The 27,981-nt window shown below is 38.3% G+C and overlaps 1 protein-coding gene and 1 non-coding gene across 5 annotated transcripts in view; one reads left to right on the top strand and one right to left on the bottom strand.

Moving 5' to 3' along the window:
- Positions 1–19,305: 19,305 nt before the first annotated feature.
- LOC115067590 lies at positions 19,306–19,519 on the top strand. Its single transcript, XR_003846978.1, has one exon. It is a non-coding gene; the product is annotated as a small nucleolar RNA U3 (small nucleolar RNA).
- A 1,633-nt stretch (positions 19,520–21,152) lies between these two features.
- Positions 21,153–27,981, bottom strand: part of Wasf1 (WASP family member 1) — a 62,852-nt gene continuing 56,023 nt past the window's right edge. For 3 of the 4 annotated variants that reach the window (XM_008852416.3, XM_008852417.2, XM_008852418.2), the window contains exons 6-9: positions 26,861–27,033; positions 25,249–25,428; positions 23,334–23,962; positions 21,153–21,988 (exon numbers count right to left, since the gene is read on the bottom strand). In XM_008852416.3, coding sequence (XP_008850638.1) covers positions 21,831–21,988; positions 23,334–23,962; positions 25,249–25,428; positions 26,861–27,033 — 1,140 coding nt within the window. In that variant the 3' untranslated portion in view covers positions 21,153–21,830. The remainder of the gene's footprint in view (positions 21,989–23,333; positions 23,963–25,248; positions 25,429–26,860; positions 27,034–27,981) is intronic. The other variant, XM_008852419.3, reaches the window with a different exon arrangement.

Below are 27,981 nucleotides of genomic sequence, written 5' to 3'. Positions count from 1 at the left end.
TAATGCAAAAAGATGGAGCTAGATGGTATGCACCTTTCCTTGGTGCCCTGAGAATCCTAGGAAGCTCGCAGACCAATTAGGCCCACCGAGGCAAGTAATAGGAAACCCTACTTCAAACAAGGTGGGAGAGGAGGACCAATGCCTGAGGTTGTCCTCACATCCACAAGCATGCCACACCCACACTCACACACACACAAATAAAAAGTTTTAAAGATTAAGGAAAAATGCTTATTTTTAAAAATAAATTATGTTTTAACAAACTAAAACTAATTTTAAGACAGTGTAAAATTCAAAGTAATATGAAATGCTTCCATTATTGAAAAAAAACACTAAATGGTTCACATTATTATGCCACTTCATCTTCACAGGCATCTATATATACATGGGGATTCAAACTCAGGTCTTCACAAACTCATGTAGCCAAGTGTTCCTTTGACTAAGCCATCCCCAAGTCCTTTTCTTTATAACCTTTCCCCTCTTTTACAATAAAGTTTATTTTGGGGCTAGAAATGGCATTCAGTTGTGGGAACGGAACTACAGCAGTGAAGCTATTCGCTAAGTGAGAGAGACATCAGAGACGACTTCAAGTAATAATTCCTCCCTGCTCTCAGGGCAACAGAAGCCTCCTTTCTATACCTTCATTATCACATCAACCACTGGTGGGATGTCAGCGTGGACTGAGCTCAGCTACCACCTTCTCAGGCTGGTTTCCTAAGCACTTGCCAATAGTGGCCCACGGTTACGGAATACCATGTAGGAGAGTAGTCATGTCACCATCTCTTAAGAATGTGTGCACCAAAATTAAGATTTGGGGGAATCAACATGTAAACAGCTCCTTTGGCCAAAGAGATACAAAGCCCATGTGAAATACCATCCCGATGCAAAGCAGATCTGTGACCTTTCAGTGAAAACCGGGAACTTTGGAGATTTAGACAGCATCAGAACAGAGGAAGTGAATGGATTTTTTAAAAAATAACCATATTGCTTTTATATTGCATCAAGGACCTACACAAATATTTGTTGAATATTTATGCTAATGCAAGTCCCATAAATGTTAATGTTTATCTGTTGAAAATGATGGTAATCTTCAGCATTTAAATTGGGAGGCTGAGAATATTTTACTTAAAAGTATCATCATTTAGATAGTATATCTGTGGTGTCTGGGTATTTAGAGTGACTTTTTAAAAAAAAACACAGCAAGAAAAGTTCATCTTTTTTTTTAATGGAGTCCTATTTTTATGGTGGTCAGTAAGATTTCATTAAAGAACAGAGTGAGTTTAGTACTTTTACCTTAGCTAGTAAATATTGAAGTCTCATGTTATCTTTAGCTGGTACTGCTACTAGTAAAAAAAAAAAATCACTTTGCTAACATTGTTTTTAGGTACTAAAAATGGAATTTTCTGAAAGAACCCAAAATTGTACATTTTCTTTGAAAAGACAATCATTTCCTGCTAGAGATAAAGGACCTGAATCAAGTCCTAATAAAATACATTGATAAATTATAGAAACACATAAAATACGTCTAAAAGGTAATTCATCCTAGAATATAGGAACTAAGCTATAAGCCTAATATGTATATTTTCCTTCTATCAATTTTACAAGAAATTCAAGGACTTTTACTCTTAAACCAGCTTGTTTAATCAGAGTTTGTTTTACACCTCTGATTTCTAACCTCTGATTCTCTTCTTCCTTTATTTCTAGAAGAATTAGATCTTGTATTAGATAGTGGACTGCCTGGCACTATTTATCCAAGGATCTCAAAGGACCCTAGTACCCTAGTACTAGATAGTACACTGGGAGTTTTAGAAAGGAGAAGTACAGGTGTAGAGAACATGCAACAGTCACTGCAGTGGGATTAAACATGATGCTTCTTCCTCAGTCTCAAGTATCATTTATTGAAACATCACTTATAGGCTTTCCATATTAACAGACAAGATACCTCAAGCCATAAAAATCAATCCATCATCTCAGCTCCAGACACAGTCAAAAGGGACCCAGGAGACTCTCCGGCCCCAAGCCTCAAAATGACAAAAAAAATCACTTGTTTATTATCATTCTTTCCATGTAAGCCTTTCCAGTCTTTAAAAATCTCATCAGGTGTGGTGGTGCACACCTTTAGTCCCAGCCTCAGGAGGCAGAGGCATGTGGATCTCCGTGAGTTCAAGGGTGGCCTGGTCTACATAGTGAGTTCCAGGCCAGCTGGGGCTACAGGGAGACCCTATCTCGAAAAGCCCTTCCATCCACAAAAGACAACAACAAAAAAACTCCTATAAAAACTCCTACAGCTAACAGAATAAACTGCTAGTGACAAGCCTCTTTGGTGGATAGTTTATGAGCTTACTGAAGGTATATAAAGCCCCTGGAGATAAGGAGTTCTGCTGATGAGATGGGGTGAAGCATCAGTCTTTGCTCAGAAAAGCCAGAAATGGGCAAGGGGCAGGGATGCTGTAGGACCACAAAAACTTACCCATAAAGTGGACACAGAAAGACTGAGGTCATTAGGAAAGAGAGGTGTGCGGTCATGAGGAGAAAGCCTTGAGAGACAGCAATTGTATTTCAGAGAATGGAAGCTATAAAAAATAGTATCTATGTCTCCCTATCATGATGTCTTTCTATATTTTGTCACATATACACTTATATTTGTGTTTCTTGCTTTCCTTCCTACTCCGTCTGGACCAGCTGATGACTCTTAGCATTTCAGTGTAGTTTTTCATACTTAAAATTTTTAGCTAGAAATGTAGCTTAGTGGAGGGCATTGGCTCAGCACGCACAGGCCCTGGGTTTGTAGTGGAGAGCTCTGGCCTAGCACACACAGGCCCTGGGTTTGTAGTGGAGAGCTCTGGCCTAGCACGCACAGGCCCTGGGTTTGTAGTGGAGAGCTCTGGCCTAACACGCACAGGCACTGGGGTTTGTAGTGGAGAGCTCCCTCTGGCCTAGCACGCACAGGCCCTGGGTTTGTAGTGGAGAGCTCTGGCCTAGCACGCACAGGCCCTGGGTTTGTAGTGGAGAGCTCTGGCCTAGCACACACAGGCCCTGGGTTTGTAGTGGAGAGCTCTGGCCTAGCATACACAGGCACTGGGTTTGGACACTAGTACTGGGGAAAAAAAAAGGTTTTCAAATATAATTTTTGAAATTAATGTTTTTAGGTAGAAACTGTATATTAACTTGTAGAAAAAAAAGGTAATTCCATGATCTGGATATTCTGAAGTATTTTTATATTTGCATAATTAGGATTATGCCTATAAGAGTTTTAAGAATTTGTTTCCACAACTCTTAAAAAGAATTGTATTCCCTATATAAACAAGGGATTTGTGATTATCTTCAATGGTTTTGTCTTGTGATATAGCCTCAGGGATGCCTCCTACTTCCCTCTGGCCATGGCTGAATCATCTGCTTTACTTTACCTTTAGGTGCCGATTAGGTAGCCCTTTCCCCTCTTTCAAAGCTGGGTAAATTCCTCCAGAGCAGTTCTCTTGGGTTCCTTTCTTCAGTGTCTTTGCTCAGCCTCATTTTTTCTTTTATCTATAACCCAGCATGATTGTGGTGACTGTAATCTTTACTATAACAGGAGGTAAAACTTCAGTATGGGTGACAAAGATGCCACTGCTGCCTCGGACCATTCTATGCCTGCCCCGTTCCTAGTTTTCAGCCCTGTGGGTGGGAACTGGAGGGGGTGGCTGGGCTGTTAGGCTGCCCTGATGGCTTTCCAACACTTTGCTAGGTAAATTCTCCCTTTCAGACAGGCAGCTCCTTTCTCTAGGAAAAATAAAGGGTGGGGCAGAGGAATTGTTCTGTCTGGGCCCAAGTCTACCCTCTTCGGCATCAAAATTGTTCTAGCTTGCCTGCTGTCTTCTGGGCTCTGCTAGAAAAATTACCTAGCAGACAGGTCATGCATTCTCTCCTGGCCTCAAGCCCACAGCTCCATAGCTAACATACTAGAAGAGTCCTGTATTTTCCCTCAGCAGATGCCAGTCTTTGTATTTATTTCTTCCTGTCCTGCCTCTTGGGTTCTTACAGTGGTAGCTGCATGTCCCTGGCCTCTCCATCGGAATTACCACATTCTGGTTCCCAGGAGTGTATTTCTAGGTTCACATCTCTGAAACGGACCCTCAGTGCTGGACATTGCGTCTGTCCTTGGAGTGTCTAAAGGGCACTAAGGAGGGTCATCCTGTACGGCAGTCACATTGTTTAGGTATATATGAACATAGTGTTAAAAAGTTAAACCACCTTTTCCTACAAAACCAGAACTTTCATACAGTTCAATCTAGTAAATGCCATTAATAAGAAAGCAAATAATGTTACAGTCTATTTCCACACTGGAACACTACCCTGGCAGTAACAAGAAACCAACTAAACAACATGTATCACAATGGTTAAAGTGCTTTAAAAAATGTGAGCTGCAGAAAAATTAGTTCAAACTTTTAAAGTCCCATAAAATAATGCATTTTAAGGGAGATGCACATTTTCTTTATATATAATTATACATACAAAATAAGTATGAATATATATATGTTCACACATACACATGTAACAAAAAGATGTTTGGGAATGATACACACAAAGTTTATGGTACTAATTACAACTGTCAAAGAGGTAGTAGCTCCAACTGTACTGGTTCGTAGATATTTCAGAACAAGTAGGGATATGTGTGTCCATTATGTAGTTTTTATGTCCTACATAACAAATCAAGAGTTTTCCAGTCTTTAATAATGTAATTCTGATACTCTATTGACATTTGCTAAGCTATGATAGAATCATTTGTTAATTGCCTCTCACATATAAAACTATGGTAAGAACCTGCTGACTCTATAGTCTTAGGAAGGTGGCCTCTGTGTAACTGTAGTTAACTTGACAGTCAATGGTCTTAGGAAGGTGGAATTGTAGTTAACTTGACACTCTTTCCTGTTTAAGCACTCATCATAGTAGAAAACTTCAATTCTAACTAAAGCCAGTTTTGTGGTTTTTTTTTAAGATTTTACTTTATTATTTTTTAAAATTATGCTTATCTCTGTGTGGGTTTGTGCATGCGAATGAAGTGCCTGAGAAACTCAGAAAGTGTCCGATCCCTTCAGGAGCTGCAGTTACAGGCAGTTGTTGAATGCCCCAATATGGGTTCTGGGAACTGAACCCAGGTCCTCTGTGAGAGCAGTACAAGTCTTAACCACGGAGCCATCTCTCCAACCCCTCATGTTTCATAAAACTAACTGGAGTTAATGTGGATCTGGCACAATGTCCTAAATCAGCAAAATGGCCTCAATTTCTGGTCATCTCTATTTAAGTTTCCATGTTATAAATTATCATTAGACCAAAATAAAATTGTGTTTCAGTGAAGTATAAACTACTATTACTATTCTAAATTTATAAAACAGTTATAAAATACTCCAAGGTGTCTTCCAACCTGTACACCTGGCATCATAGTGAAGGCAAGACCATGTGTACAGAATCCCAAATTATTAGAAAATTAATCTTATCAACTTTTTTGAATCCTCTTTTGAAGCACAAGACTGGTACCATTGTCATGTTACTGCAAACCACAATCACTATCTGTGTACTGTTGGCATTTACAAGTGTTTCTAACATGATCATCAGGTTTCTGATGCAAACCATACATCACTAACATATTTACAGTCCTTGAGACAATTATAATTTTAAAACATGATTCATTCCAAATCAACAGTAGAAACCATGAAGCTTTATTACATCCGACATTAGGGATGGAATGAAGTAAAACAACTTTAACAGTATCTCTAATAATCATGCTTTGAAGATAGTAATGTATTATATTCATGTGGAACCATGATATAAAATATCATTATTCTCATGAGATGAAAAATAGGCACACAAACTCTCAACTACCAAATTCCACAAGTTCTCAAAGGCATTCTAAGTACACATAGCTGAAGGGCTGGCTAATATTCACAACAGGATGGAATTTTGGAAAAGGTGGACCTCAGTATAAAGTTTACATAAAAAACTAAAGGCCTCAATGTCTAACAAGTACTCTCAAAAGGTTTGTTAAAAAGTGCATATGAAAGGCTGCCAAGAGGGCTAGGCAGGTAAAATGTTTTGCTCAAGCCTAAAGACAGGAGTTTGGATCCCCAGCACCCACATAAATGCCAGATGGGTGTGGTGCCCCACAAGGAGGGAGGCAGAGACAGCTCTAGGCTCATCAAGAAATTCTGCCTAGACACAAAGCAGGTAGAGAGTGACTGAGAAAGACAGCCAAGTCAATCTTGGGCCTCCAAACACACAGGCATACATATGAACCAGTTCTCACACATGAATACACATACACTCATGCATGCACATCACACACATACACATGCATACTACACACATACATATGCAAAAAGACAATTAAAAAGTGCATGTGTACAACACAAACACACATACACACACACACACATAGTGCCACCACACAGAATAAATAACATTACATAAACAATAAGTGATACAGGGCAAAAAAGCTAATATCTGGAATATCTGGGTTAGAAGTCTGGGTGCTTTTCATATTATTCCTGTAACTTCTTGGAGAGTTCTTAGAGTAAGGTCTCCCTCTAAGCCATGCCCAATATTCAGAGTATTCATGGAGTGACAGAGAGAAGCTGACAGTAAAAAGGGAAAAGTCAGATGGGTTCAGTTTCAGGCAAATCCCAGACAACCTGATCAATGGGATAACCATAGTTAGAGTTCAGAGTCTTGTCAGAACTAAGAGCTTAGGATTTACAATGATGCTGAAAGAAGACCTGAGACATTTGGGCAGCAAAGGAAAAGCTACTTAGAGTAAAAGCAGCAGCCAGTGTCAGACACTTGTAAGGTTTCCTGAGCTCTGGTTCCCACATGGGTGAGTGGACACAGGTACAGGTAATGTAAGTCAGTACATTAGTGTGCTGCGTGAGAGAAGAGTGACACCCTGCTTTGAGTACCCATTGTTTAGAGCAGGAAATAAGCAAATAATTTTCTTTGTGGGGAGATTTTTATATCCCCTCCTCAAGGTCACCCACTGTTAAAACAACTCTGGGAAATGACCAACATAAAACAGTGGTCAGGGCCTTGAGTCATGGAGGACTCTCCAAACATAATGCTCCTAGGAATACATTGTTAGTGAGCTGCAGGGAAGCTAACGTAGGTAGAACTGCATAAGAAAATAGCAGATTGGAACAGATGGATGGGTAGGAAACAGCAGCCCATCCAAGAGCTTACCATTGCTTAAATAATACAGGGTGGTAAAGGAAAAAAGCAGGTCTCAACCAAAGAGACAAGACTGTCTCAAGGAAGGTGGGAGGCCCTCTTTTGCTTGCATTATCTGTTATTTTCTATCTCAGTGGCTTCCTCCTTTCCTGATCTTCCTTCTTCCCTTTGTCCTCTGTGGCAAGCTCCTAGCTGGTTTGGGTTGCTTTCCTCTCTGGTTTTGGTGTTTTCCTGGGCTAAGTATTAGATGCAACTATTTGCATCTTGTTCTTCCCCTTTGTGTATGAGGCCAAATTCATAATGAAACTTTGATTTTTCAAAAATGTGAAAACCCTTTTTTTAGATCCAAGACTTTAAAAGTCAGTATAATGTTTTAATTGAAAAATTGTTTCATTTCTTTCTTTGTGTGTGCATGCATGCACACCGTATGTGTGGAAGTCACAGGGACAACCTTTGGGAGTCAGTTCTCTCCCTCCACCAAGTGAATCCCAGTCGTCAGGCTTCACAGCAAGCCTTGACCCACTGAGCAATCTCACTGGCCCAATCTTGGCTACTGTTAGTCCTTTTTTTTTTTTTTCTAAATGAATTTTAGGGTGTGCTTATCAAATGCCATGCTAATACTCTATCTATTGTTTACACACACTGGATGGAACAGTAAGACTAACCTACACATTTGCATGTGAGAATGTGACATATGAGAGAGAGAGAGCACTACAATTTAAGGGAGTTAAGAAAGGTGATTTTTACTCATAAAGATAGCTATTAGAATCTCTATTTCATACCCTAAACAAAAATATGTTCTAGATGGTTAAAGACTTAATGGGCTTAATATGCAAAGCTAAATAAATTTTAAAGCTTTCAGAAGAAATTTGGTGAAAGCATCTTTATTACCTTAGGGTAGACAAATGATGTTTCCAGCTAGTGATGCAAAGTACAGCCATAAAGGAAAATAACAGTAAATCTGACTACTAAAAGTTAATGATAAAACTCATCACACTCAAAGTAATAAGGCAAGCTACAGATTAGGTGAATATATTTAAAGTTCATATTATTGTGCAATACAAATCAGTAAGAAAAAGAAATATTCTATAAGACAATGGGAAAGGATGTTGAGACAATACACAGGGAAATTTAAGTGGCCAGCAAACATGAAAAAATGGTAACTAAAGAGATATTTAACACTCAACAGAGTTGTAGATTATAAGACAGTATCTATATTTGCTGAAACTATCTAAAATGGAATTTTAACATATTATTTTTGTGTGTATGCATGTATTGCCTGCAGGTATGTAAGTGCACCCATGTTGTGCAATGCCCCTGGAGGTTAGAAGAGGGCATCAGAGTCCCTGGAACTGGAGTTACAGACAGTTGTTCATCACTATATGGGTGCTGGGAACCGAACCCCAGTCCTCTGCAAGAGCAGCTAGTCCTCTTTACTGGTGAGTTCATCTTTTCAGCCCCCCTCCCCTCAGGGAATTTTAAAAACAATCATTTATATTAAAGGATCTAGTGGAAAAGGCTGACAGCATGCATGAACAGAAAAGGAATCTAGGCAGAGAATAAAATTAAAATGTTAAAGGTTAAAAAGTCTAGAAACAGGAGCTGAAGATATGGCCCAGCAGTTAAGAGCACTGACTGCTCTTGTAGAGGACCCAGGTTTGATTCCCAGAACACACATGGCAGCTACGAACCATCCTTAACTCCAGTTCCAGGGAAAGCCAAAGCCCTCTTCTGACCTCCACAGCGTTGCATGACACTGGTGCACCCACATACATGCAGACAATACATTCAGACACATAAAATAAAAAAAGTCTAGTAACAGAGCTAGAGAATACTTCTGACATTAGACTTGCTACGCGAAAGAAAGAAACTCAGCTTCAGAGATAGCAACAGAAACCATCCCAAACTGAAACAGGGAAGGGGAAAAAAAAAAAGAGAGTGTATTATGGGATGGGAAAGGGCAGAAGAGAACATCTGAGAGCACGCACATATCTGTGACCCCAGTAGACAGCGAACAGGAAAGAAGAAATGTTTTGTTTTTTTTAAAAAATATTTTATTTATTTTTTATTTCATGTGTATGCGTGTATTGCCTGCATGTAGGTAAGAGCACCAGTGTTGTGCAATGCCCACAGAGGACAGAAGAGGCTGTCGTATCCCCTGGAACTGGAGTTATGGACAGTTGTTAGCTGCCACATAGGTGCTGGGATTCGAACCCGGGTCTTCTGCAAGAACAGTGTTCTTAACTGCTGAGCCATCTCTCCATCCCCAAGAAATGTTTACTAAGATGATAATGGTTGAGAAGTTTCTAGAAGTTCCACAGATGATACTGAATTAATAAGCACTGGGTAAATGACAGACTATTCCTTCTCACTCCATGAACTAACAACACAAGCGGAATAGGTGGTTTGAATAAGAATGTCCCCCCCATAGGCTCCAAGTATTTGAACATTTTGTCCCCAGTTGGTGGCGCTGTTTTGAAAGGTCTTAGAGGTGTACCCTTGCTGGAGGAAGCACGTCACTGGGAGTGCGCTTAGAGAGTTCTTAAGCCTTGCTGAACTTCCAGTCACTCTTTGCTTCCTGTACCTGCTTGAAGATGTGATTGCTTAACTTCTGCTCTGGTCACCTCTGCCACCATGCCTCCCTGCCATGATGGGCCCTTGCACCTTTGAACTGTAAGCTAAATAAACTCTTCCTTTTAGAGTTCCCCTGGTCACGGTGTTTTATCACAGCAACAGAAAAGTGACTAAGGACTGGACAGGACCTATTCACTATGCTGAGGCATAAGTCAGACTGACAGGTCAATATAAATAGGATGCAAAGATGATTTTGTTCAGAACCAGAAAATTTTCGTTGATAACCAAAAAAAGATATTGCTATACAAATTTTATGAGAAAATGATTGTAAGCTATTTTAGATCTGCGCGTTCCTTAATTTGTTGGCAGCCTTCTGTCTGGTATATTAGTAAATACTGATTGGATGACGAAATAAATGAGCAAAAAAGAAAAGTGCTAGAGGCTTTTGTCAAGGAAAGGTTCAAGTATGAAGACTCAACACTATCATATTAGCTTTGTATACCAAAATAATCCACATCTATTTCTGCTTCTATATTTTTAACACCTCACAGTAACTAATTCTGATGATAATCACACTAATTCATGCATTTAAATTTTATCTTAGCAGCTATTTTATTAGTTTTCCCTATGAACTCTGGCCTAAACAGAAGGCTGATTTAACAAGATATAGTTCTTTAAAAACTTTTTTGATAGATTTATATTCTATGTCTATAAAAGTGTTTTGCCTACATGCATGCTAGTGCACCACACATGTGTAATGCCTGGGGGAACCATAAGAGGATATAGGATTCCCTGGAACTGGAGTTACAGGTGGTTGTTAGCAGCCATGTGTGTGCTGGGAACCAACCCAGGTCCTCTGCAAGATTCGGGGCTGGGGAGACAGTAAAGAGCTTGCTGTGCGAATGTGAGGAATTGAGTTCACTCCCAGAACCCACAAAAAGATGGATGTGGTAGTACACATCTGTAATCTCAGTGCTTCCACAGAGAGATGGGAGGCAGAGATTGGAGAATCCACAGAAGTTTGTGGGCCAGCTAGCTTAGCTTACATAGTTACAAAACAGGAGACCCTGTTTCAGTCTGGGAGGTGAGGATTAACCCTTGAGGTTGTCCTCTGACCTCTGCACATGAACTACGGAACATGCACACACACACGCACACACACACACACGCACACACACACACGCACACACGCACACAGATTAAGAACAGATTCTCAAGTCTGAAGAAAGATGGTAATATAAGAAATAAAAGGAAGTATTATAATACATTCTGATAAATGATACATTAGTTTTATTTCAAATGGAAATGAAGTCCACATTATTTCTTAAAAGGCAAATACATTTATAGCAGCTTTCAATAACAACAATGATTTCTGGCATAAGTTGTAGAGTCATATGGAGCTGAATAGAATCGAGTCCTTGTACCATATAAGCTGTATTACATGGGTCAAGTCATTACTCTGACCAGCTCCTTCATCTATGAAGTGCAGATACCATTTCCTATCTCATTCTATTACCAGAAAGATCAAATGAGAGAAAGCAGGTAAATTGCTTAGGAGTCTGCCTGGCATGAAAATAACAGATGATTAATGTGTGATGGTGGTACTGGTAGTTATCACTTCATTTACAGTATGTAAAATTTTATTCCTTAGTTATCTAAAAAGGAGACTTATCCAGAATGATTTCTCAAAGATTCTAGACAGCTATTATTTTAACAAATATGCACTGTACCAGAAGTAGAAGTATAAAGATAAGAAAGACATGGCTACCCTTTAGCAGAACTGTTACTGGTGATATCTGTAATCAACAAAGATTCCATACTTACTGAAAGTTAAAATAGCATTCAACTATAAAAAATATTTCAAACATATTTGCCTTCCCTTAAGTGAGAATGCTTCCAAGCAAAGTGCCTTGGCAGAATTTTGATTTATGATGAAGTTCTACAAGTTGTACAGCTCCAAACTGCATCTTCCAAGCCCTGAGCAATAACAGAAGCCACCTGACAGGTCTGCCACTTAGGATTTTCATCCCTCAAATACTCCTAGGATACACTCTTGCCGCTTTTCATGTAAGCCTCTGTGTATCTTCTATGCTCTTGAACGTTTCTCTTTGTTAGTTAAAAATAGCTTAGACTCTTCATAGTCTTTTTTGTTGCTGCAGTTTTGACATGACTTTAAATGCAGCTGCATGCAATAAATAGTTTAAGTTTAAAAAACTCAGTTAAAATGTGGAAACCGCACTTGAGGTTAACTTGTATTCAAGATGGAAAAATATTTGGCTATTAATTTTTACTTTCTATAAATAGCAATGGACTTCACATTAATTTTATTGTTGTTGATAACTGGACTAGATAATCTCTTCTGATAATGGTTGGGAGCTTAGTACAACCTTTTGCTGAGGGCAATTAGAAAAAGTGGGCAAACTATTAGAGATATAGGCTTGAAACCACCTGAGAGATAAAGACATGAAGAACTGCCAGGGGCAAGATTTGGGAATGTTTGATGTTCTAAGTTACTTTTCTCCTGGATGAGCTTAATGATTCCTGAAGAAAGTATTGAGAAAATAAGCAGTAATTCTGATAGCCTCATAATGCTAGGACAGGAACTTGGAACTGGCCTGGGGAGGCCAGGTGAACTTCCCTATTTTGGGCTGAGATTCTAAAGGGCTAGCTGCACCATGGTAATACCATCAAACAAGAGATAAGGCATGGCAAAGACAAACCAATCTCACTGAGTGTGGGCTTCAGATACTAGAATCATCAAACACAGGCTATAACAGCAATCCTTAAGGAAACACAAAGCAAGACTAAACATTCTCAGAGAAAACTGGGTTCTTTTTAAAATATATAAATTCTGCACATGAACAGTGAAAAATTAGGAACCCAGCTAATGAATACAACTGCAGACTCAACAGAGACTCAATGCATCATGAAAGAAGTCAGAAGAGAATATTCTAATGAAACTGGCATTGGATAGAAGATCTAGAACAGTGATTAAGAGACAAAGGGACACAGTAAGGAAGTCTAACTGTAGGTAACGGAATTCTAGGAGAAAAAAAAGAAAATAAGGTAGAGAAATATTTTGAGATAATGTACCAAAACTGATGAAAGATATCGTAGCACATATTCAAGAAGCCCTTTGGATTCCAAGCACCACAAATAAAATCGTGATATTACCAGATTCTACAGACATCAGAGGGGTAGTAAGTACATACTGAGGATATAGTCGCTAAATATTCATGTATTTGGGCATCTATGCTTTCAGCATTATAGTCTGGAGACAAAAATCAATTCCAGATGGATTATCATCTAGATGTAAAAGGTAAAACAACAAAACATCTAGAAGAAAACAACAGGAGAATCACTCTACCTTTAGCATAAGAAAATCTCAGGACACAAAATGCACTGACCACCAAAACAAAATAAAATGGACTTCATTAGAATGAATATAACTTCTTTCCAAAGGATACCATTAGAAAGGAGAAGATACACCACAAAAGGGAGAAGATATGGGTTAAAAAACACATACAAAGATACACAGGCTACTAGAAATTAGGGAGAAGAAAATCTGAGCTACAAGTAGATGTTGCCAAACATCCACATGAGTGACTAAAAATAAGCAGCACAATCCCCAGGATGCTAAACACCAGGAATTCTGACTACTGGTACGAGTACAAACCTGTCAACTTTTTTGGACAGGTCTGACATTATCACTTACGACTAAAGGACACATGACCTATGACTGAGCTCTACTTCTAGGTGTATTCTTAACAGAAATGCCTGTGCACAGAGAAGAAACACAGGCAGAGAAGAAACACAGGCACAATGTTCACAGGAGGATTATTTGTAAAAAGCTCCTCAACATGAAGTGATCATCAACAGCAGAATGGGTAAATGGTGACATTATTTATATACCACAGATTACTATAAAACAAAGTAACAAAGCACAGATACAAGTAAGAACATGGTTAAATCTCACAAAATTCTAAGAGAAGTCAGACACACAAAGCATATCTGTATAAGGGAATGAGAAGTTAACACAGCCCAAAATTTAGGCAAAATTAAACAACAGCATCCAGTGATTATCACTTTGCTACTTTACTTTTGCTGGAGTTTGGGAAATGGTGGTGATTAGAGGGCATCACGAAGGAGGTTTGGGCGCAAAGACAGTATTCTACTTTGCGACTCCAATGGGGGTTATACCATAGATTATTGAGCTGAAAATGTTATGTACTTTCTTGCACACATTTTTCCTAATAGAAAATATTAAACCACCAAACAAAAGGGATAGGTAAGTCTTTGGATCTCAGGACAAAAGAGTTTGGCATTTGGTTAGTAGGTCTGTCTCACTGAATTATTTTTAATGGTAAGCAGTTTATACAGAATTATTCACATTCTGCTGCTGAGACTCTATGCCTAACATTTCTGAAAAGGCTTCCTAAAGGTAAAAAGTTTATTGCCAAAGAGCTGTGGAAACTAACCAATCCAGTAATTAAAAATTTGGTCTCATCTCAAGGTGCTCTAAAAACTAAAATGTGTAAGACCATGTACACGTTCTTATCTGAACTGAGAAATACATGTTCAAAGGAAAACGGATTCCTGCTGATAGAGTAAATTAGGCAGATGAGATAGCTCAGACATGAAAGAGGGACAAAAAGCCAAATCTCAAATGGCCTCCCCTTGGTTGCTTCTTTATTCTGAATTACATCATCATCGTAGCAGAATTAGCTTTGACACAACATTCAGAAGCAACATTTCTACACTGGAAAGATAACCAAGTAAAGGATAGGTGTGTATGTTAAAACAGGAATAAGAAATTCTGAAGGTATGATAGGAATAAAGAATGGTTTGCACATAAGCCTAAACTAAAGCAAGTTGGGATGATGTAGAGTCCGGGGCGGTGGAAAGAAGTTTGGGTAAGGAAGAAGATTCTTTGCATGAGCTGATGGTCCAGAAGAGCCTGTCCAAGTACTTAATGAGGGAAGGAGATCAAACTAGTATTGCAGCAAATTGTATGAGAACTTCAGCAAGGGAATTTAATCACGGAATTAGGTCAGGCTGGGGGGAAATATTCAACTTCCATACAGCCTGCATATTGGAGTCACTATAAATTCATGGTTACTGACCTCAATAATTGCTTACTGTCTGATAATTTCCTATGCATAACTGATTTCTCTACAAAGATCTTACCCAATCACCCCTACCCTTAATTAATCCCTTCTTCCAACCATGCCCTTGATCTTCCTTCTCCCTACCCTGAACTCCAAACCCACCAACCCACTTTTCCAAACCCGCTTCTCTTTTAATACTTCTTTAATCATCAGCAAGCTAGGACCCTAGAAGTCATCCCTGACCCTTTCCCCTCCAAGACCAAGTCTAGTATATTTTAAATATCCCTCACTATCTCCTCTGCCAACACCCTCTTACCTGCTCTAACACTGTAAGTGGTGTTATTCGCCTGCAAACAGATTTCTAATTCATTTACCTATTTGCAGGCATCAGTTGGGTTTCCAAAACTATTCTAATTCCACTTCTCCAATTTAATTGCCCATGCAATAAAATATAACCCTTTGAGAACTCTTTCTAAAGACCTCTCACGATTTGCTCCTGTCAACCTCTAATATTTCCAGCCACTGCACTTCATGCACAATGTGCAATGAACATTTCCAGACTTTCACACACATATTTCTTTTGCTCGGGAAACTCCTCACTCTCACTTTAACATTTGTCTGTCTAGGTATACCTCAAAATTTTAATGTTACTTCCCTTTGGAAGCTTTTTCTGATTTCTCAAGACTAAATACTCCAAGTCCCTAAGATAACATCCATTGTGCTTTGTTAATTTGTCTGTATACTCAGAAAGTGGGGCTCTGTCTATTCATTGTCACAACCCCAATACCCAGCACCGCCTCAAATCTCTGCAGACATAAAATATGTCCTTTTTCAGTGAGCTGAAATAAACATAGACAATATATACAAAAATCAAACTATAATAGGAGATAAGCTCCTTTATTGTGGTCTAAATAAAAGTTCTATATTTTCATTAAAGTTAGAAGTATACTTCTTAGCTTTCATGGGTAAAAATAAACTAAGACAATAAGTAATATTGGAAGATGTTAAAATAGAAGACACATTGTAATTTAATAGCTTTTGTGTCTTTTATATTGTTTCAGGTCAGAGAGGTAGATGGGGAATTTCATTAGTCATGAAGACATCTGTGTTCTGTATCAAAGGAGTAGTATTAAAAAAGCTAGCCTAAAGGCAAGATAGATAAGAAACTTATCAAAAAGTCTTTGTAGCCCACAAAAGAATACACATGTACACACAATGAAATATTCAAAATCACTACCAATTTTACAGAAAAAAGAGAGAATGTATACCCTGAAAAACAGACTTTAATGCATGCTTAGTAGTGCTTCCCCCCACCCCCCTGCAAAGGAAAAAAAAGCCAGAGCAGCTGGCCTTACAATAATGAGAAAAAGGTATTGATAACCAGCCTTCAAAAAAAGTGTCTCAGATGCTCATTCAAGGCTGTATTCATTCTTTACTCAGAGCCTTGCTGTCAGGCCTGAAAAGCAATGGAGATTACTGCTGCATTCTACAGTCAAGTCATGGAGAACATAAATAAATGTGTTCTTCACACACAAAGAATAAATGGGGGCAACTTATATGTATTACAAGGGCCTGTACATCCACTTGGCTTTAGTACAATGCCCGTGTTGCTTACAATTACATAATCTAACTTAGAAATTCCGTATTTTGGTATTTTATTTCATTAGTTCAACACAGAAAAGCTCTTTTAAGTACCAATTTTGCATGATGAATAACTTTCATTTCTGGTTTATCTGCAGTTCTTATTAAGTGACTGTAACACAGATAATAGATTCTAAAAGGAATTTCTTAACTGATTTAGACGTTTTAAACAATTTATCTTATACTTAGTTTAGGGATGTGATTTTTTTTTCTTTTTTAAAAGGTGCTTTCAAGAAAAATGTAGTGGACTAAAAATGGAAAACTAAGCAACAGTAGCAAAACTGAAGTTTTGTTTTGAAAGTAACTCACAAGAATTCCTACGAAAACATAATCAACTTTGTCCTCTATCTTAAGAAATGACTTCAGAAATACTAATGATTATCCTCTTCTAGCCAGAAAAATCTCTCCCTCCTACCCCAGCGAAAGCAGGATTAGCCTCCCAATTGTTATGAGATTAGTCGAGAAAGAAATTCTAACAGAAGTGCCCAGGAAGGAGTATTTTCAGAGCCCTGGATTTCAGAACAAAAAAGAATGTATTTCTGAAATTGTTTATAAGAATTATTTATGAATTGCCTACTTAATCTATTTATCAAATTCAAATAGGTAGTGACGTCAATGCAAAATAAGTGTATTTGCTTGAGAAAGCATGCAAAATAAAATAAATTCAAAAGGAATATAACTCTAGTTGTGAACTTCTTGAAAATATGGATGTTAGATAGATATTTAAGAAAAAGTAAGGCTTTCTAAAAGTAAAATTAAGAGGTATTCCACAATTTATACAACACAACCCAAATGAACACACTAGGATCTTTGGAAGTCATCTCAGCTGTGCACATTACGATAAATTATGGAAGACTATGGTGACAGCTTAACATGCCGTAGAAACCTGAAGCTAATGAATTTCATCCCAAACACCACAGCTACAGAGGTCGTATTTCTCTCTTCCTTCTGTTTCACCGCTACAGGGAAGGAGAAGAGGACAGAGACAGTGACAAATGCCAAAGTGGAGTTGAAAGTTTCAAGGAGGTAGAATAAACACAGAAACAAAGACTAAATGAACTAGAAAAACAAACAAACAAACAAAACACAAAACCTGTTCACTGGAGTTGATAGTGTGAAGTGAATGGATGACCTCAATCAAAAAGACCAATTATTTTCCCAGGGCACACTTTACTCTGACTCTGTTTACACATAACATTTTTGAATATGTAAAACAATTCAGCCATAAAAAGACATTCATTAACCAGTATTTTTTATTCTGCATATGGTAATAAAGTTGACCCTTACCTGATCTGCTTAAAAGACTCTCAGGGAGCTAGAGAGATGGCTCAGTGGTTAAGAGCACTGGCTGTTCTTGCAGAGGACCCAGGTTCAATTCTCCAGCACCCACATGGTGGCTAACAACCATCCATAACTCCAGTTCCAGGGGATCCAATGCCCTTTTCTGAGCATTGCATGACACATTACATACATACAGGCAATACACATAAAATAAAAATAATAAAATTTTAAAACCCCCCTCAGCAAGTTAAGCAGAACAGCTACACTAAAAGGTCATTTTGACTTTAAAATGGATGCTATTATCTGGTTTCTTCAGTCCTGTAGGCATGTTTTTATCTTGCAGCAATCTTCTCAGGAGCAACAACGAAAATACACACTGCTGGGATTTGCATATATACACATTTCATTATTAGAAAATCTTCACTCATTTCCTTCCAGATTACCCTTAACTGTTCCAACCTCAGACCATTATGTTTTGGTTATTTGGCTGCACTTTATAAAAAACTACACACTAGGGGCTGGAGAGATGGCTGGGTAGGTAAAGTACTTGCCATGAAAGTGTGAAGACCTGAGTTTGAATACCCAGAATCTGCATAAACCTTGATTAGGTAGCACACACCTATCCCAGCACACCTACAGTGAGATGGGAGGCCAAGACAGGAGAAACCCCAGAAGCTTGCAGGCCAGTTACCTTGGAAATGTAGTGGCAAACAAGAGACTGTGTCCCAAACAAGGAGGAAGATGATGACTGACACCTGAGGCTGTCCTCTGACCTCCACATACATGCTATGGCAGGCGTATACCCACAGTCACACACATGTGCACTGTTGCAACTTTTTAATTATAAGCACACTTACGAAGATAAACTTTAAACGATGTCATATATTCTTAAACTTGATGCTACATTTTCATAAGGCTAGAAAGAATCCTTGAATGTTTATCTAAACTCTTGTTCTAAGCTAAGCTACTAAAACAATGAATCAAATCTTTTATTTAAACCATTAGGAAACTTTTGTGTGTGTGTGTGTGTGTCTTTTTGAGACAGGGTCTCCTTGTAGCCCCAGCTGTCCTGGAACTCACTATGTAGACCAGGCTGGCCTTGAACTCACAGAGATCCGCCTGCCTCTGCCTCTGCTGGGATTAAAGGCGTGCACCACCACGCCCAGCTGTTACCATCTTTTTAAACTATGGCTAAGCCTTAACTGCCTTAACTGCAACTGCCTTCTGACATTGATGCTCACACCCTTACTCTTTAAACTGGTCTGGAAGTGATTGGTTTGGACTTGGCATCTGATTGGCTGTCGTTCGTAATATGTTAATTAAGAACGTAAATCTGTGTTTCCTTAAAACTCAAAAGTCTTTAAAATATTTTATCAAGCCTTACATAAAACAATGGTTTGAAAATATATTTGTGTGACATTTCTTAGGAAACACGCTAGAGAAACAATGTCACCATTAGTCTAAAGTGGAGTGGAAGCCAGGACTTTGAGGAGGCGGGGAGGTGCTTGTTAAGACTATACTTTCAGGGATCATTTCTATAGTTTGTTACTAGAGAAGTTTCTCTGACTGTGTAGAGTACCCGAAACCACGAGGAGGAGATGTGGAGGAGATGTAGTATTCTCTCCTGAGCGTGAAGCCGGCTCTAGGTGTTGTCTTTCTGCAACTGCCTTTTGCCTTCTTTTCTCCTTTGGGAGAGTGGAGGGAGAGAATGCAGTCTGAGTGGTTTCTTTCATAACTGCCTGTTGAAGAGTAGTGTTGTTTATACTATGCCTGATTAGTGATGTAATCTAAGTCCTTCTCAGAATTTTTGGGCACTCTGGCTTCTTAGTAATTTTCTGTTTCTGTTCTCATTTTGTGTCTTTTGTGGCTGAATAAAATTCAGCTATGTATGTGTACCATGTTATTTTGCTATTACAGTCACTGGACAACTGTGCTGGTTCTGTATGTATGTTTTGTTGTCTTTTTGTAGTCCCAGCTGGCCTGGAACATAATTATCCCTCTTGCCTATGCCTCCCTAGTGCTGGGACTACAGGAATGGGCTGCCGCGCCCAGCATAGTTTTCTTTCTTTCTTTTTTTGGTCTTTTTGAGACAGGGTCTCTCTGTAGCCCCAGCTGGCCTGGATTTACCATGGAGACCAGGATGGCCTTGAACTCACAGAGATCCGCCTGCCTCTGCCTCCCGAGTGCTGGGATTAAAGGCATGGGCCACCACAGGCCACGACGCCCGGCAGGAAACATTTTAAAAAATATTTTATTTATTATTTTTATGTGTATGAGCGTATTGCCTGCATGTATGTGAGTGCACCTGTGTTGTGAGATGCCGTGCAAGTCAGAATAGGGCTTCGGATTCCCCTGGAACTGGAGTTAAGGACGGTTCGTAGCTGCCATGTGGGTGCTGGGAATCAAACCCGGGTCCTCTGCAAGAGCAGTCAGTGCTCTTAACCACTGAGGCTACAGTTGAACTTGGTTTATTTTTTCTATTTTTAAAAGATTATAGGTCACTAGCTATTTGCTTAAATAACCTCCATATTATTAAGTTACCAAGTGACTTTATGTATCAACCATCTATTATGTTAAGTGGCCAGGTTGGGGAGAAAAGGGAGCTGGGCATAGACAAAAAGAGATAAAAGTTTGCAAGCCTCTTGAGGCCTAGGTTTAGAATTAGTACAACATCCCATTTGCCACATGCTATTGGCCAAAGCTAATCTTAGAGAAACCTAAATTCAAGGGAGCCAGAACACAATTCACCTCTTTATGGGAAGAGTTAGAAACTGGGCAGTAAAATGGATGGATATAAGCAAAGCTGAAGAGTGCCCAGATTTAGTTTAGTTTCCTCCCCTGCCCTTTGTTGAGACCAGATTTAGTTTAGTCCCTTCCTTCCTCTTCCCCTTCCTCCTTCCTTCCCTATTTTTCTTTTATGAGGCCAGATCTTGCCCTATAGCCCTCAAACTCTCATCCTCTTTTCTCATCCCCTCTGCACTGGGATTATGGGATTATACCCATGCACAATTATACCTAGCTCATTTAGTACTTTAAAGGTAAGTAATCAATCATATTAACAGCACTTGCTCTTTATCCTGATTTGGTGCAAACACTAACAACTCATCGCTATAAAATATGTCCAGAGTGATTTAAACTGAAAACAAGGTTTGCTGAAAGTAAATGTCAAGTTGATATTAAGACCACAATTTTGTAACTTTAGAAAACCATAACATTTTAAAAAGCTCCCTTACATGATAGACATCATGAGTATGAAAAACTACAAAGTTATACAGCTAAATATATTTTACATTTCTTCATGTGCTATCTGTGTATTTAGAAACTACTACAGTTTTATTCAAAGAGGAACACCAAAAAAACATTTAAAATGAACTATTTATTAAATCAGACTGTTATTCTTAAGTTATGTAAGTTACATATATGTTTATTCAGAGTATTTCACATGGAAAAAATTTAAACTTCTATAGGCAAGCAAAATTGTACCACACAATATATAAGTGGGTAAGGGGTTCTGCAAGTATTTAAAACAATAAAATGATAAAAAAATTAAGCATTCCTTTAAGAGAATTCAATACTACAAGCAAAATGTACATTCTGAGTGTATTGACATAATCAAGGCAGTGTTTCTTCTTTTAAAACATCAAGAAATGGAATAAGGCTCATTCATAGACACAGCTGCTGCCTTCAAGATTTCAATCTCAGTTGCCTTCTTTAAATAAAAAAATCACAAAGTGCACAATTAAGGTATATAAAAAAACTGAATCCACTACTCTAACAACGGCTGTCCATGCTTAATACTTAGTGGTTTATTGGACCAAATTATGCATTTTCAGGAGAAAAAAATAAGATAAGCCACTGTAAAATATTTAGTTAGAAACGTATGCTAATACTTTTCTTAGAAATCAAAAATTATGGAGGAAAAGGGTTATTATAAGGAATAGAAAGCAAAACACTAGGATGACCAAACATTTCAAAGAACAAGCACCACAAAGGACATTTGCATTCAGTTTTGTAATATTTAGCAATGCAATTTTCTTACTCCAACCAGTCTACTTCATCAAATTCTGAATCATCTTCTGAATCACTGTATTCCACAGCAATGCGGCGAGACAGGATGGTGGCAACATCATTTTCAATTCTTTCATGCTTAGCTTCCTGTTCACGCTGTTCTTCTACTTTGCGGAGCTGAATACCTGATAGAGCAAATCCAAACCATTCATTTTAATTCAAATGCTAAATATTAGACAATATTAATCTCTCTGGAATAAAATCAAAACCATATGAGAAATGCTTTTGGGAAAGCAGGAAAGTAAAAATAAGCTCTAGTAATCAGATGGGGAGACTCCCCAGATATCCCAATGGCTATGTGTATTTATCATCATGCTCAGCTGTACCTCCTAGCTCACCACCCCTAAATAACCAGAGGATATGTATCTTCTATCATCTCTCAGGGTCAAATAAACATTGCTGAATATATTTTTGTGGCCTTATTGTCCCCTTTATTTGAAGGAAAAGCACTATTATTCTCTATGCCCTTTAAAAAACACTTTAAAAAATTTATTTTTAATCTTATATGTATGAATGTTTTGCTTGCATATATGTTAAGTGTACCCATGTCATGCAACACCCAAGGATGCCAGGAGAGGGCGTCAGATTCCCTGGAACTGGAGCTGCAGACAATTGTTAGTGGGTCCTGGGAACCATGCAGGTCCTGGGAACCAAACATGGGTCCTCTGCAAGAACAGCCAGTGCCCCTAACTGCTGAGCCCTCTCTCTAGTCCCTATTCTCTATATTCTTGACGCCTGACATACAGTAACTGTTTAGGAGATGTTGAAGTAATAAAGGACCAAACATGACTAAGTCTTTTTTGTTACTAAGAGAAAACCTTATTCCTTTAGAGGCATCTGGCAAAGCACATGCCAATGATACCCAAAATAAATAGTGTTAAACCTGAAGAAAACAGCATTGTAAGGGAGTTAATACAGATTTTTAATAAGATTTTTAAAATAATTTTTCTATAACACAGGAGTCCAATGTTTTAAATTCCTTCCATCCTCCCTCCCTCCCTCCCTCCCTCTCTCTCTCCCTCTCTTTCTCTCTTTCTTTCTTTCTAGACAAGAGTCTCATGTAGCCCAAGCTGGCATGCAACCAATATGACCTAGAACTAATGATGGCATTACAGGTGTGTGTCACCATGCCCAGTTCTGTGTGGTACTAGGGATCAAATCCAGGGCTTTGTGCATGCCAGGTAAAGATTTCTACCAACTGAGCCATCCCCAACCCTAATGCCTTCAATTTCTCATTCACTTTATGAATCCCTACTAAGTATGTGAAAATTAAATGGTTAATTAAAGATGTTGTATTTTCCTGAAAATAATTTAAAACATAAGTTTTACATAGCTTTACTTCCTATTTTAAATACAATTTATACAAAAATACATCAAATTTTACAAATGAGGAACACATTACTATCCTAAATATTTAGAACATTTCCAGTATTACCAAAACAATGCTTTTCATGGCCCTGAACAAATTACCTTTTCGTATTGCTTCCAGTAGAACACTCCTTGCATCACTGATTACAGGTAGGGTTGATGGATGACGCTTTGGCTCAGAAGCAGGGATAACTTGTGATGGAGGAGATGGAGGCATTAATGGAACATGGGGACCTGGGGCAGCAGATGGAGTAGGATGTAGCCCAGAGGGAGGATGAGCAAGAGCTGCAACTGTGACAGGTGATGATGGTCGAATGCCAGGTGGAGGTAGAGGAGGCGGTGGTGGGGGTGGAGGCAGTCCCTGAACTTCACCTTGTGGGAGTGGATGAACTGGTACAGTCTCACATACTGGGGCTGCTCTAGCTACTGGTGGAGAGGGCTGTACTAGAGGAGGTGCAATTGGAGGAGGAGCTGGGTGAAGAACTCCAGGGGCAATCTGAAGAGGAGCTGGAGGTGGTGGTACTGCTGGAGCCTGCAAAGCAGTGGCTGGAGGTGGAGGTGGGGGAGGTACTGGTGGGGGAGGAGTTGAAGTCATTGAAGCTCTTAATGAAGAAGTTGACAAGGCAGATGGAAGAGGTGGTGGAGGAGGTGGGGGAGTGGGGCTCACAAACACTGGTGCTCTGCCTGCAGCTGGTGACTGAGGGCGATTTTCTATCAAACCTGTAGCAGAACTGAAATAATAAAGAGATCCTAGCAAGTTATTAAACAGAAAAACTAAAAAGGAAACAACTGTAGAAACTATAAATGACTATCAGTAACTATATCAAAGTAGATCCATTAATATGCTCTTACAAAAATTTAAATTCTTTAACACTATTTCAAAACAAATAAGAACTAAAAGTGCATAAGAAAGTCAGGAGATGGTGCTTTGGTTTATAATAATTTAGATTGCAAACAGTCTCAACTTCTTATGCAACTTTTATATCCTCTCCAGCAGTCTGTGCTTACTCTGGTAAATGTTCAATACACTGTGATATGAATTTCTATAATGACTCAACACCTATCATACTGCAGTATTTGTAGCAATACTTATGGCAATATTTGGCTAATACAATGCCGTATTTATACTGTAGATATTAAAGCTCATATGTCATTTCAGTGGAGTCAATGGCAGCTTCTTAAAAACCACAAAAAAAAATTTTACAGCTCTTTCTTCCTAAGGCTAGAACACAAATAAGTCAGATTATAAGGCTGTTTTTTTCCTGAAAATTGTAAAGCTGGTCTGTATTTATCTCTTAGAAAATTTCCTTAATATGACTATATTAAAAATTTGTATAATTGATCACATAAATTTCAAAACAGCTTTCCTGAAAGATTATTATGAGCAATTGCTTATTCTCTTTGAAGTTGTTCAAGTAGTTTCCTTAATATCAAATTGACATCTGTAACCACACCTATGGCCTTCATATTTTAGATTCTTATCACATTCCAAAAACTTAGTTTCTTAATATGCTATACATGATATGCTCGATAATAAAGCCATAATTACATGAAAACACTCTAATCTTTAAGGTAAATTCTTATTAGTTAACTATCCCCAGCAGAAACTGTCAGCCATCATGACACTCATTCATGTACACAGAATCTACGGCTGATTTCACACAATGATGGCAGAACTGAGCACTTGGTGATAGAAACCGTTTGTCCAGAAAGCTTAAAATATTTATCTGATCCTTTTTTAAAAAATATTCTTTAAAAAAAATTCGTATGTGTATGAGTATTTTGCATGCATGTATGTAAGTGCACTATGTGCATGCAATGGCCCCAGAAGTCAAAAGAGGGCACTGGATCCCCTGGATCCAGTGATGTTAGCTGCCATGAGGGTGCTATGAACTGAACCTGCAAAAGTAGCCAGTGCTTTTAAGTGCTGAGCCATCTTTCCAGTCCCTTTCGTGATCATCTAAAGAAAAGGTTACTGATCCCTAAGATAAAACATTATCTGCTTGCATCAACATACCTGATACAGGTGGGTATAGGCTTTGTATCTCCTGCTCCATGCATTGGTGGAGGTGGAGGTGGTTCATGTGGTCTGACTAAGACCCTTTCCTCCGCTCTAGTCAGAAGTTCACTCATTTGACTAAATGGCAAAGCAGAAAGTGAATAAGATCCATCCATATGATCTACATATGTCTGTGGCCTAAAAGAAATATATAGTATCAGTGTATTTATTAGAGAAATAAAATACTCTACACGAAATACTTATCTTTTGAATGTCAACAGCAAAATCTTTCTTATAAAAAATTTCTTATATGAATTTTGCTTTAAAACAAAGACTACTGTTCCTAATGTAATTTTTATTTGCTTATTTAGGTTTATTACCATGATGATCAACTACTATTTTATAACAGAATGCTAATTCAAGTTATAGGATTCAAAGATTATCTATATAATTCTGTAAACATGAAAAAAAACTTGGCAAAGTGTTCAAAGTAATGTGCCTCTATGCCATTTTGTTCTTTAAAGAAGCTACCAATGGCAGAAAGGTCAAATGCAAAAACTGAACTTATTACCACTTGGGTATTTTGTTTTCTATGCTTCTGACTTCCAAAAGTCTTGCACCAGGGGAAAAAGTCTCTCTGATTCTAGGGCCATAGAGTGGCAAGAGACTCGGAAAATAGCTGAGGAACAAAGCAGCATGGGACTTCAAACAAACAAAGCATGTGAAGGTTTCTATTTACTCCTGCAGTGCATTCTGGGAGCAAAGCTGGATTTAACCAATGTGCCCAGAGTATGTCTCAAATTACTGTATTTATACTAGTAAACAGGTCAGATATATACACATACTTTACTCAGAAATGTTTGTCTATGGATTGCTTTTTTAAAAACCTTTCCATTATTTTAGTTTCTTTCAGAGATACAGATAAACAGTATCTCTCAGATGTACATTTCTCTTAAAATAGGCCATTTCAGTTATGACCCAACACTTCATATGTATTATTCAAAGGAAAATATTAAGATCTTTTCCATTAAAAAAAATCAACATGATAATGTACTTCTTCACAGAGACTTGCCAGCACGCATGTGCTACGGCTGCATGTTATTTAGATAGGACTCCTGGACACTGAGAAAGGACAGAATCTAGTCCACATTTCTGCAAAAGAAGGTGAGTAGTTTTATTTGATATCCCTGATATGCCTGAGTTTGGGGATGTAGCAAAGAAAGGAAGTCAGGGGATAGAAAGAACAGAATAGAATTTCTTCCTGACTCATATTTCATATGTGAGAAGTCAGTAATACTTTCAAAAATATTCCAGACCTACTCTATTATGAAATTCTAACACAGTCTGCCTAAAATACTGACAGGCATTTAAATCTTCAGATAAAAGCTGAAACAAACCTGAAAATCATCTACTCTAGGCACCCCTTTCTACGAGAGACAAAGTCCAAATATGAAAACGGCTTGTCTAAGGAGGTTGGATTTTAGGAAGCTTAGCAGTCAGGGTTTCGAAATCATTTCTATTACAAAAAGGCCTTCCTGTTCAATAGTTCAGGAGCCAAGACTTAGAAATACAGATACTATAAACAAATCCAGTGTTTTACCATTAATTTAAAAAAACAAAGAAAAGGAACCTTGTTTCAAAATGAGAGGCTGGGCCATTGGCAGCTTCAATGTGCTTATGTAAGAGATTGGCATCATCTTCAGCCAGCTCTGGACCCTGGGCCAGCTTCTGCCACTCTCTCCGCCTGTCATGAGGTGCTCTTGGCACTTTTTCTGGTTCATGAGGACGATCTAGATTTTTCTGCTATAACAGATGTATTGAAATAAGCCAAATGCCGAAGTGCTAAATTTTTAAATAGAGGTTACAACAATCAAAATAAAATTCTTACGTCAATATCGAAAAAGGCAATGTCATCATAATATAGCAAAATGAGACCTTTCACTTGCATATTCAGAGTTAAATCTGAGCTAGTTTGCTATAATCCCAGTTTCTCATCATGCTTTTTTAATCCAATTTCAAAATGAGGGATTAGATACAAAATAGTATGCTAAGAAATAGAACTTAAGGTTAAGAAGTCCTTTGGATGGAAAAAAAAAAGAAATCACTAACCCTTACTCCCATACCTACTAATAACACAATCTACCTCAAAATGTTAGAAGTTACTAAGTCATCTATTTGAGAAATGGTCAATTAGCTGTCTGGCATATGAGATAAAAATCTAGTTATCCAGTTAACTCAAAGTAACTACGTCACTCAACAGAAAACAGGGTCTTTAATAACAATCTTTAAAAAAGTGACTCAAATGGGGGTAGATAACACAGGAGGATCTGGAGTAGGTAGAGTTAACAGACATTAAATGCTCAAAGGGACCAAGCAGGTAAAACATATACCCTGAAGCCCGTCAGGTGTAAGATTTCCATCCATGCAATGAACTAGATGGCATGTCTCATCCAAGGAATTCCACTTAAAAAATATGTAAAACTCCTGTGTTTAGCAAACAAAACCTGCTTTCATGAGTACTTTAGCTTGCCAGTTACCACTGTGCAAACTCCAGCTCTGAACACAGGGACATTGTCCAGCACAGAGAGTATAACAAGAGGGCATCACAGGGACTAGGGAGAGTATAGCTAGCTACTGGAGAAGCAGAAGAATGAGGAAGACAGATTTTGCCTTCACAATCTGCAAACCAACCTGCTTCTTCTTTCTACATGTTTTTTTTTTTTTTTTTTTTTTTTTTTTTTTTTGCAAGGG

The sequence above is a fragment of the Nannospalax galili genome, unplaced genomic scaffold (assembly GCF_000622305.1).
Source record: "Nannospalax galili isolate Female #2095 unplaced genomic scaffold, S.galili_v1.0 scaffold646, whole genome shotgun sequence".
Lineage (NCBI taxonomy): Eukaryota > Metazoa > Chordata > Mammalia > Rodentia > Spalacidae > Nannospalax > Nannospalax galili.
This window is presented reverse-complemented; position numbering and strand designations above follow the sequence as displayed.